At 36.5% G+C, this 12,378-nt stretch overlaps 1 protein-coding gene across 9 annotated transcripts in view; it reads left to right on the top strand.

Moving 5' to 3' along the window:
* Window positions 1–12,378, top strand: part of LOC139464938 (RNA-binding motif, single-stranded-interacting protein 3-like) — a 331,624-nt gene that overhangs the window by 311,862 nt on the left and 7,384 nt on the right. For 5 of the 9 annotated variants that reach the window (XM_071246549.1, XM_071246548.1, XM_071246542.1 and 2 more), the window contains 6 exons: window positions 1,691–1,788; window positions 2,030–2,044; window positions 2,328–2,377; window positions 2,786–2,957; window positions 11,667–11,747; window positions 12,223–12,292. In XM_071246549.1, the coding sequence (XP_071102650.1) occupies window positions 1,691–1,788; window positions 2,030–2,044; window positions 2,328–2,377; window positions 2,786–2,957; window positions 11,667–11,747; window positions 12,223–12,291 (485 nt within the window). In that variant the 3' untranslated portion in view covers window position 12,292. Of the gene's footprint in view, window positions 1–1,690; window positions 1,789–2,029; window positions 2,045–2,327; window positions 2,378–2,785; window positions 2,958–3,512; window positions 9,199–11,666; window positions 11,748–12,222; window positions 12,301–12,378 lie in introns of those variants that run through there. The other 4 variants (XM_071246547.1, XM_071246543.1, XM_071246545.1 and 1 more) reach the window with 4 other exon arrangements.

The raw sequence follows: 12,378 nt of genomic DNA, 5'->3' as shown, positions 1-12,378 counted from the left end.
GATTAGTAAGAAGTCACAGAGTGGCCCTTTGGTTAGGAACGTCTTTTAATCTTGTACACCGTTGTATTGATGGCAAGGTCGGACCCATCTACACATACCCTTGTAATGGCAGTGCACTGACTATACTGCTGTGGTCGTTGAAGCATTCACGTGCAGAAGACGACTACAAGCGAACAATTCATGTATGCAGAGGGCACACCAAGGATTATATCGCTTCTTTGTCGTTACAAGTGTTGAACTTATTTGAATATCTCTCTGCCTCTCATTCAACTGAACGCTATTGTAGAGGGCCACAGACCGTGAATAACGCACTGCTCCGATATCATAAGCTTATTGAATTTCGGGCGACATGCTTTGTACAAGAGTAATTCGTGTCCTCGGAATGGCAGCCTTAGGTTATATAAGCAGGGTGTCGTGTTTTTTCACAACCAAGTGGTTGTGTTGGTTTTTCTCTAATGAATTTGATGATCATAACATTTAGTTGAGGAATTTTTATCACACGCGTTAAATATTTGTCTTAAATGAGGGAGTCAGCCAGGGTGCAGAGCTGTGTCAGGTCCTCTCGTATATGGCACACCTGTACAGAATGGTGCTGTACTTTGAAATATCACAATTGGCTATAACTGACTATTATCCATGAATGAAAAGATCAAAGTCGGTGTTTCATCATCATGAAACATTTAGCTCAAGAAAAAGATAACTGAGTGAGCTAGTGTGTTGGGTTTAATGCCGCATTTAACATTTTTCCTATTACATCATGACAATAAGATAACTGAAGGCAAATATATCATTCATATCGCCATTTGATCTTTGATGTGAAATGAGTGCTTTTTCATTGTTGAACGCCACACTCAGCAATGTTCAAAATATACAATGGCGGTCTGTAAATAAAGTCTGGACCAGATGATCCAGTGATTGGCATCATGAGCATCGATCAAAATTGGGACATGATGCCATGCAGTCAACCGAGACTGATTTGCCTCTTGCTGGGGACCTATATAGTTGGGGTGTGATAAAGCTTTTTACCAGATTCAGTTATATCAAATCATGTCAGCTCAAGACTACGATGATCTTAACATAGACTCAAGGTCGTTTAACACTAAGAATACTTTGTGGAACAGGTCTTGTTTCACCAAACGAACTTATCGATATGACGATCTTCAGTCAGTGTTAAAGAAAAGGAATTACGATAGTCGTAGCACTGAGGTTGCTTTGTGGAATAAGGCCCATGGACCTCAGTGAGTGTATGCAGTGATTGAATTGGGTGATCAAGTTGGCAATGCAGTGATTGAATAAGGTGATCGAGTTGGCAATGCAGTGATTGAATAAGGTGATCAAGTTGGCAATGCAGTGATTGAATAAGGTGATCGAGTTGGCAATGCAGTTATTGAATAAGGTGATCGAGTGGCAATGCAGTGATTGAATAAGGTGATCGAGTTGGCAATGCAGTTATTGAATAAGGTGATCGAGTTGGCAATGCAGTGATTGAATAAGGTGATCGAGTTGGCAATGCAGTTATTGAATAAGGTGATCGAGGTGGCAATGCAGTGATTGAATAAGGTGATCGAGTTGGCAATGCAGTGATTGAATAAGGTGATCGAGTTGGCAGTGCAGTGATTGAATAAGGTGATCGAGCTGGCATTACAGTGAAAATAATGGCTGCCATGTGACGACCATGTTTGTGTTTCAGGTTGTACAGAAGCGTTGTTGGTGAAGCTGGCAGACAGTGGCAGTAAGAAGAAGAATCAGTTCCAGCAGGGTAGATTATTTCCTCCGGGGAGAGAAGACGTAAGTACAACTACTGACCAGATTTAAGTTGATCGATAATTTGCATCATCCATCCATGGGCTATACATTTCTTCTGTTCTAATTCTCAAAGTTAAAAGTGTTTCTGTCATAGTGACTTTAACATTTGAGCAGACATCGTAAAATATTCTATTTTCACTCATGAAATTATTACACGTCTTTTTTTAAAGTTTTTGCTTTATTACAACAAAGAACTAAAACTCTATGTTCCTTTTGTTTGCAGGAGCTAGGCCTTCAAGTGAGTACAACCATAGATAAATTCTGTTCTAAGCTGTTAGAATCATGCCAAGATTTTAAGGTGTTTCACTCAATCTCCACTCAACATGGTCCAAGGGAGATAACTATGATTTAAACACTACATCCTGTCACTGCCCGGTGTTAATGTCAAATAGAAAATATTGTAGATATTCAGTTACAAGGTTTCTTCCTGAAAAGCATTAACGTTACTGTACTTGGTATTTTTGAATGCTGAATAGCGGGGCAGCGTTGACTCTTGTTATATAACTTTCCATTTGTTTTAGTTACAGTTCAGTTATGACCAGCAAGCAATTCCAACAAATCTGAACCATGGGTAAGTATTGATGTTAACACACTCCCAGAAGGATTTTATATTTATTGCATTTGGTTAATCAGTAAACCTTTTGGGGCCAACACAATTTTGACTTGTCACACTGTAATACAAAGTCTTGATTTGTCCTTTGGATTACCCAATGAAAGAATGCCTCTATTTTGTTGGGTTAAAATTTGTATTATGTTATATTTGTAATTCAATAATCACATGTTGCTAGAATAAACTGTCAGCTAAAAAGGAGAATATGTACCTTCATGTTTTTAAATAAGCAACATTATGACAATTACGACTAATGTTAAAGCTACATTTGTCCACCAAAGCCCCCCACAAAAATTCAAACTGAAAATGAGGTACAACTTCAGTAGAGTTGTGTCGACACAATTAAGGAGCATACTTATAGATGTACAGTCAATATATGCCTTACAGTGTAGCCACACCAGCGGCGCTGCTGCCTACCGGACTCGTGCCCCGTAACTACACATCGGTGGCAACGACCCCAGTGACTACCTATCAGGTGTCGTCCAATCCCGCCACTTGGGGAATGCATCCACAGTATATCATGCAACCGCAGTTGCCTCATGTAAGTTTTGATTTTTCAAGTTGAATGCTATGCTAGCAAAGGGGAGATAACTCACCAAGACGAAGACCTTCAAGGGAGATCACTCTGACACACCGTGCTGTGTGATTTGGCCATTGGTCAGGTTTTTGCCATCTCAGATGTTCTTGTATATATGTATTTTTCTTCTGTTATAATTCCTTTATTGATGTGTTTTTGTTATTTTTGATTAATGATACAGTTGTTCAAATGTGATTGATGTGTCAGTTTCTTTTACAGTTGATTATATGTTGCCAACAAAATCTTCTGTTCTGCATATTGTCATCTGTTTGCAGTGTCTAGATGTGAAATATGGGTTCATAGTTTTAAGATCATGCTGAATAATTCACCCTGAATACATCTAGGTTTTGTTTCGCTATCACTGCAAGTCAGGATTTATCCATGTTTGCACCGACACCTTCACAAGTAACGTCTCATGTTTTAGACTTTTTAAGATATCTGTGGTGAGGTGTTTTTTCAGCACGAGGTGTTTAACATCACTTGAGTTCATGATTCCATACAGAGGATGTTTCTTCTCAGATGAACGCCCCCACGGCTAGCAACTTAAATCCACAGTGCTCGAGTTTTGATCCCTCTGCGGCCGTGGCTGGCATGACCAATTTGATGGGTCATCTCCACATTTCCAATACCCCGGTAGGCCAACATAGCGCGTTGTAAGTTTCTTGTGTCTAACCAATTGGCTTCCAGAGCAATCCTCTAAGATTAACATCATTGACAAAAATCTTGCTCTTACCAATGTGCATTCTTCTAGATAGTAGGCAAGTCCCCCTTGAAAGTCTAAATTAATCCCGTTTCTCTTGGTAGAGATTGTTTCTTCTTGACACTGTGTGAATTGTTGAAATCTTACTGTAGTTGGCCAGACCCTAGATCAACATCTTCAATGCACGGTCATTTGATTCTTGGGTTGATCTTCTTCCACGCTAACACGACCAATTCAGCGTCTGGTTGCCCTCCAAACGTAGTTGGCTCTAGCCGATCTTCTTCCACGCTAACACGACCAGTTCGGCCTCTGGTTGTCCTCCAGACGTAGTTGGCTGTAGCCTAGCATGAACACCCATCATTCTTACTGACAGAAATGACAGACTTCGTGTAAATACTTTACCTCTGCTTGTCTTTGTTATCTTAGATTGTTTCTGTCTTAGTAGAGTGGAATATCAGAAGAGACCTCTGAGAAGATCTTCTTTGTTCTTAATGAGTAGTCATTGCAACTTTTTTTAGTATTTTAGCATGATGTTTTGTAGAAGAAATGGCTCTAGTTATGATGTTTTTCATTGTTGTATATACAGATTTGGTGTCTGATTTTTTGCATATTGTTTGTGTGTTTTGTAACCTTGTCGAAAGGAATTAGCATAGCTGACTATTTTGTGTTTTCATTGTCTTTGTAGAATCAAATCGAAATGGACCATCTGAAAATCTGACACTCAGTGAATTTTTTATATCTAATTTGAACCTGAAACTGGCAGCAGTTTTTAATGCTTGAAAGCTAAAGTTGTAATATATTGACGATTGCCCTGTGCCTTGAGGGTATATTCAAGAAAGAGTGAACCGATTTTGATATGGTCCCCACCTTGCCAGAGAAATGTACTAATGAATGGTCATGTTGTTTTATTTCACCTCTTGACATCTTTCATCATTATGATCACTACAACCAAAGACTGACCTTGTACGATTGAAGGTCGCAGTTCCCTTTAGTTTGTACATAACACAAGCTACAGTAACCATGGTAACCACATCAATCAATCTTCATAGATATTTTGATTTCTATTCAATCATTTTAGTGAATCATATCAGATTTTTTCCCAATGATGTGACATGATAGTGTCCAGAAGCATCATCACAAATGATCTGTTGTATTCAATCACTACGACAAAGCTACATTTTGGTGATTGGCACTGATTATCAGTTGAGAACAGATATTTTAATATTTATTCTATTTATTTGAAATTAAGTAATAACTTACAATTCTATTTATGGGTTATTATTTTGTTTATGACTTTTGAATTTTAAGTTTTGAAACTATAAAAATATTAGTTTTATGTAGATAGTAAGAGGGCTGTTTACAAATGTATATTTATTGAAATATAGAACATATCTAAGAAATTAAGTAAATCAGAAGTTCATTACAGTTTATTACTTCATGTCCCGTGCAACTGATTTTCTCATTAAAAAATATCATATATTGAAATGACGTATTAGGATTTCTTTAATGTGAAGTACGATGTTTATTAGATTTTGAAAAACGTCTTAGATAACTAATTTGTAAATGGTTGCTATGATTCAGTTTCCGTCGCCAACAGAAATTGCCTCCAACTGAAGTGATATACTGGAATGATTTTCCGCTATACACTATGTACAGAAAGATCTATTTTGAATAAGGAACCATATATAATAACTTGTACAAAAAATCCCATAGCATTGTTTTTATTTTTTCAAAGTGTATATCCTATGTTGTCATAAGACATGGTGCTGTTTCTATACTGTTTAAAGTACTATAATTATCAAGACAGTTATAAGCCAGTGTTGTCCATACTATACTGCGTGTAACATGCTGTACCTCAGTTCCTGCCATGGCAGTTGTAGAACTAAAGCAACACATCTGAAAAATGATCAAATGTCATAGTGAAAATCAAAACTCATTCATACCTGTAATTGAGTGTTGAAAGTTAAACACTTATCAGGGTAGAATTATGTAGAGTACTTCTGTATAAGGGAATAACAGAATGAATAAAAGGAGAATTGATAATATACTGAAGGAAAGAAATAAGGGAACAGAAGGAAGGATTAAGATGTTTCTTGGAAATGATGTGATCTTGGATATATTTTCCTTCTTTGGGTGAAATGAAACATGTATTTTGAAAGTATCCTGTTTATTCTAAAGTGAGCAATGCTCCATGCAGAGTTGTGGTCCTTAGCTTGCCAGGATCTGCTGGTTATGAGTTTGAATCCCAGATCCATTATGATCCATATCGCACTCATGGATTTTATTGTGTCCCTTATTTTTTTCCAGCAGTATACGTCATAGTCCTGATTGTTTGTGTTCACATCTTGTAACAAATAGAGTAAATTTGGAAAGCATCCCACTTAAAATTTCACCGAAACAGATGCCTTTAAGTGTAGTAACTTTGGGTGCCATTTCAATTTTCCCCTTTAATATTTTGCATAATGAAAGAATTGTGAGGAGAAAGATCAGAATCCCCATCAGACCTGGTAGTGTCCTTCCTCTCGCATTACCCAGCAGGACTGTAGACTCATGGGAAGCAAGTGTAAACTCTATACTACATCATGGTGCTATTTAACCAAATTTGTATTTACAACCTCACAAGCTACAAATGAATTAATTTCTAGATTTTCATATAATTAGACAAGGATATATATTGCCATCCAACCATGCAGACAGTCCATATGTGTAACTGAAATTGCAATGGTCTTGAAAGTCTATAAATTAAATTATTTCAGCATTGAATATGCAGCATTACAGTTTCCGACTAGAAAATCCATGAGGTTAATCTATCTATGATTACACGTCACTATACATGTGTTGTTACCTGCACTACCATGAGAGAACCTTGAATCCAGGCATTTCATACGCATGTTTTCAAGATGTCAGTCAATCACAACCATTTTGCTTTTTGTGACATCTACATTTGATATTAATGCATTGGAAACGAATGATCAAATATTCATAATCATTTTTAGTATATTCCCCTTCTTAGCCATATGTACTCTTTCAGGTAGCATGTATTTGGCCAATTTCTAGTCACGTGAGAAAAAATAAGATTTTATTTTGGAGAACTATTTCTACAGATCTGTTATCCTAGGGTGAAGTGCTTTGATTGAATGGATCATGCCTGTATGGTTATACCTCTGAAGATTGTTCCTACACTGGTTTACAGCGTTTCCTTATTATCCAGACACTGCAGAAAAGGGAACTTGGTACTGATGAGGACTGTAGAAGCAAATGGTTTCTTAACTCAACAGGGGTAGAATAGGTCTTCAGCAACCCATGCTTGTCGTAAAAGGCGACTAACGGGATCGGGTGGTCAGGCTCGCTGACTTGGTTGATGCATGTCATCGATCCCAATTGTGTGGATCGATGCTCATGATATCAATCTCTGGATTGTCTGGTCTAGACTCGATTATTTACAGACCGCCGTCATATAGCTGGAATATTGCCGAGTGCGGCATAAAACAACAAACCAACCAAAAAACAATCTTAACTCAACAAAATTGCATAGTGATGCATGGTGATTTTGAGTTGAGAGTATTCACTTGACAACAGATTGATAGATGAACTTAAAGTTGTGTTTGGTGAAGTAAGCAGCAAGTTTTCATTTGAGAAACAAGCATTCTTAAGGAAACCAGATTGTTAGATGAACATGTTTTTGTTAAAGTAAGTTCAACCTGTTTTCAATGGACCAGTATTTGAAACTCAGAGAAGTCAGTGTCTAGCATGAGAAGGAAGCTAGTTGTAAACCAGTTTATAGAATAATCAGTTGTTTTGAAAATGTTATATATGAATCTTGTGATAAGAAAATTGTGTACAATGTTATCAAATATAAAATTATGTATTTAGTATAATTATTGTTTTGCATAAATCTATAGCAATAATTCTTTTACTGCGTACGTGAACAGCACTACGCCTGAGATGAATTCAGAATTCAAACATAATATTTTGTCATTTTTTAGAATTTGATATTTTTCAACTATTTTAATGTTGACTTTCTGTTTATTTCTGTGGAGTTTTACAGTTTTTACACAAGTAGTTATAACAATATCAGGTTATTTGTGCTGAGCAAGCATTTTTGATGTTTTTTACCGTGAGATTCACTTATTTTACCAATATAATTTGCATATGTAAATAGCTATCATGTCATTATGTTTTGCATGTACAGGGAACACTACTCTGGACGGAATTATGTCTTAAAGTGAGAGTTACCTCCCATTCATCTTTGGATAGATCACATTGATAAAACCAGTTTCTGATGTTAATTTATCACGATCTGTGGAATAGTAACCTGATCAGCATATCACATTTTCATCCAGGGAAACAATACATTATGAGCATAACAAATGAAACAGTATTTTAGGTATAGGGCATAGTCATGCTATTTTGCCAAACCCCATCCATGAATGTACTTACAGATTTAAACAGAATCAAATACTACAATATATCTCACTTTATAAGGCTTTGATGTGTATGCTAGAAGTTTGAAAAAACACTATGATATTTTCCCAACCCCACATATTACTTGGTTTGACTTGCCATATTAATCCGATTATCCAAAGATTTACACGGGACCAGCTACTCTTTGATGTTGCCTATGTGTCTCTTTTCGCATTCAGATACTGTTAAAGGCTTTTTGAAGGGGACATAAGTGTAGCTCCTTACTAGATATATCACTGGAAATGTTTATTGTGCACAAGAACTGCTTTCAAATCATAAACCTTTTCCTAATATACTTAAACATTAAAAAAAAACCATTTCTTTTTAAATTTTAATAAAATTACCATTAAGTGTGTTTTTAAGGTGTCTCCTTAAAGGGATTCTTGATATTTAGAAGTGAAATAGCATATTCAGAACCACCATGACAAAGTAGTTAGACCCAGTTAATACGGGCTTATTACCCAGCTATGATCCAAGATGGGAGTCCTCCTTTAAGAATGTAGGAAGGTTGAAGAATGGGCAAGGAGAGGTATAGGGTAGAGGCATACATTCCAACAGTTCCTCCACTTCCTCATTAACCATTGTCACTTTGTAGTTTTATATTTGTTTCTTAAGTTTGACAAGTAGTGTTTCAATTTGCTTGACGGTGGTTGGGGCATATAATCAAGAGCATATAGAATTAGCTGACCAATTTGTGGGATGAAAAAAATAATTTGAAAAAAAAAGAAGAAAAATATATGTAGCTGATTAGTCTATATAACCTTGGTACTGGGAACAGATATTTACTCTTTTTTTTATTTTAATGATTTTTTCATGACCCAATATGGCTGCCAGGGCACTTCCTGTGTTAACATGTGTGATTGCTACTAATGTACCGTTTTCCCCATGACTGTTATAAGGTTCCAGTGTTGTTTGTGTGTATGAGAGAGAGAGAGTCTATGTTTTCTTCAATCATTATGTTTGTAGTGTTCTGATGTCCATGACGGAGAGTCCATTTGTGAATCTCCTTATATGGGCAGAGAATAAATGAGCTAGAAAATACTCTGTGTTTGTTTTTTCCTAACACCAATGGACCTGATCCAGCACAACTAGCCTTGTTCACTATCCTCCGTCTTTGTGAGAAATACATTTGGGGGGTTCTGCAGACAAGCATCATCTTTATACATTTGTTAAGTTGGTTTTGATATTGCAAAATAACAGATAAACAAACTCAACAAACACCAACCATGTTATTTTAGAACTTGACATGTAGTTGTGAGACTTGATTCAGACAGGTTAAGGCTTCATCCAAGTCGAATTGAAACTTCATAGTTTAGACTGCAGTAATCTCATCTCAGACAGAGTGAAAGTGACAAGAAAACTACTTGGAACATTGTAATCTTGAAATGGCGACACCAGGTGTTCGTAACACATGGGCTAATTCCACAAACCAAACTGTCAATGTTTTTAATCCTGGGAACTACCACTGTCTTAATGCTAAGATCACTGTGCAAGGGGCCCTTTTAGTAACAATAGTGAAAGTGCCAAGATCATTAAAACAACTTGAAACATTGTAATCTTGAAATGACCACACCAGGTGTTGGTGACAATGTTAACATGATCAGCGCCCTGTTTCACATATATATATATATATATATATTAGAGACATGATGGTTGTTGGTCAGTGTTAAAATAGTGGGAGCTATGATTGTATTAGCTTTAAGATCACCGGGATGTGACATCCTTCAGTTAACACTAGTCACAGGGAAGAGTCAAGGCTGCTTTATAATTGGCGGAGAATTTTACCTGGAAAGTCATTTTAACCTGAATTGTGATGACATTCAAGAATAAACCAAAATAATATTAGATTCCTCAAGGTCCCATAAAACCCAAACATTAGGCAGCATTGGCCGATACGTGTTAATTTGTATTCCTGAAAATACATACCAGCTGTCATTTGACATGAACATATGAGTAATGTTACATTAGGGACCAACCATTTGATTTCGGTTTGAAATTAGCAATTTTCTTTTTTTAATGTTTAAGAGCTCAATTGTTTTTTCTCACATAAACAAGTGTTCAATTTTTTTTAAAAATTGAACACACTTTAATATTGTCTTCTGTTCAGGATGGTGAGGTCTCAATTGAAGGCAGATTATTTTTTTCAATAAAATTAAATAAACCAGATTATTGTTTTTGAAAAACTCCTGGCACCCCACACCCTGATTGATAAATGGTTGCTCCCTTGCAATGTACAAGCATTCACTTTCATGATGTAGTGTTATTCTGGACTGTAATGCATACTGACTAGGGCAGCTAGGTACTGTACCAAACAACGATCAAAATGAATGTGTATGGATGACATAGCCTCTTCTAAATGATGAAGGGGGAATTGAATATGAAGCCACTGTTGATGTAATGATGAGAGGATTTCGAAAGAAGCAAATTCCATCCTAGTCGGAGTCAAGACATCACAAGCGTCATGACCAGTGCAGACCGCCAGACTTCAGACAGCAGTGGGCAAGCAGCACCATATATATAACCACCCTCATATATATCTGTGCATGATACATACATATATCTTGATTTAGTCTGCATGTTATTATCTGTTCAGTGCTTATACTAACATATCTGTACCATATGTATCTTTTGTTTGCTCCAGCTTTGGTTCTGTATTTTTTGTAGATTGCATCTTGTACCCTCTATTTATATATATACAAACATATTATGCTTAGATGTGAAACTGGTGAAGGGGGGATAACTCCCGCTTGCTTACTGCAGGAGGAGGTAACTCCAGCTGCTTTTTGCAGAGGGGAGTTAACTCCTGCTTTTTGATGCAGGGGAGATAACTTCCAACTGCTTATGCAAAGTTTGTGTATTTAATGTAAACATATATGTACCAAATGAATGTTTCAACTGAAAGAAAAATACTTATAATCAGTCTTATTAACAATAGAGATAATATGCTCAGAGAGTTTGCTATTTGTAGTGTTAACATTTAATGGTAGTGCATTGTGGTGCTTTCCTTGATAATCTTTGTTAAAGGGATGGGGATTCATCTTGGTGAGAGTTATCTACCCTTTGACTTTGCTTTGTAACCATATTTGTTTTATCTTTACATATAACCATATCATGTATCCAAATATTCACCCTTTTACCATATCCAATGTACATATATTTGTGCCATAATTGTACGTATATTTCAGTAAGATTCACTTGCATCTGTCTATAAATCATGGACTGTTGAATAATGGTCAAATGTTTTCATCATAAGCCCTTTAAATTAATACAACTACTTAATAGTAGAGTTTTTTAGGTAGCAGAGCAGAATTAATATTATTTGCTAGAAAGCAAGCGTAGTCTGTTTAACACTCTTAGTCTAGTAGTTTAAATCAGTAAGTAGTTTAATGATTACAAGCATAAATATGTAAATTTTGATGAAGACAATTATGAAGTGAGTCTATTATGAGCAGTATGTTTTTTGTTGAACTATTGCAGAGTGTTAATGATGGATCTGTTTGTTATTTCAGTATGTCGCCAGCCCCTATGCCCAGTTGGCTTACCAACAGGGGTCTCAGACAGGGGCCATGTTGACAACACTCCCCATGGAGGTCAGTGATTGGTCCACAACAATGCTCTAGCTGTAATGTCCAGAATATGTAAAGAACCTGATCAATACTGACTGTGTCAAGTCCAGAATATGTAAAGAATCTGATCTATACTGACTGTGTCAAGTCCAGAATATGTAAAGAATCTGATCAATACTGGCTGTGTCAAGTCCAGAATATGTAAAGAATCTGATCAATACTGACCCTGTCAAGTCCAGAATATGTAAAGAATCTGATCAATACTGACTGTGTCAAGTACAGAATATGTAAAGAATCTGATCTATACTGACTGTGTCAAGTCCAGAATATGTAAAGAACCTGATCAATACTGACTGTGTCAAGTCCAGAATATGTAAAGAATCTGATCAATCCAGATATTGTCAAGCCCAGAATATGTAAAGAAACCTGGCTTGTATTTTCTGTATAAAAGTTATGAAGTTCACTTGGCGGTACCATAATCATCATTGGTTTGTTCCAGGATCATAATTCGAATGAAGAAACTGCCCAGCATCACTTTCAAGCCTATGCTGCTGCCGCTGCCAAATAGAGTGAGTGAGTGAGTTGTGGTTGATGCTGCTTTCAACAATAGTTCTGATGTGTGCCGGAGTATTCGTTAAATGTGGGAGGAAAGCCC

The sequence above is a fragment of the Haliotis cracherodii genome, unplaced genomic scaffold, assembly GCF_022045235.1.
Source record: "Haliotis cracherodii isolate W230 unplaced genomic scaffold, xgHalCrac1.p SCAF_17, whole genome shotgun sequence".
Lineage (NCBI taxonomy): Eukaryota > Metazoa > Mollusca > Gastropoda > Lepetellida > Haliotidae > Haliotis > Haliotis cracherodii.
This window is presented reverse-complemented; position numbering and strand designations above follow the sequence as displayed.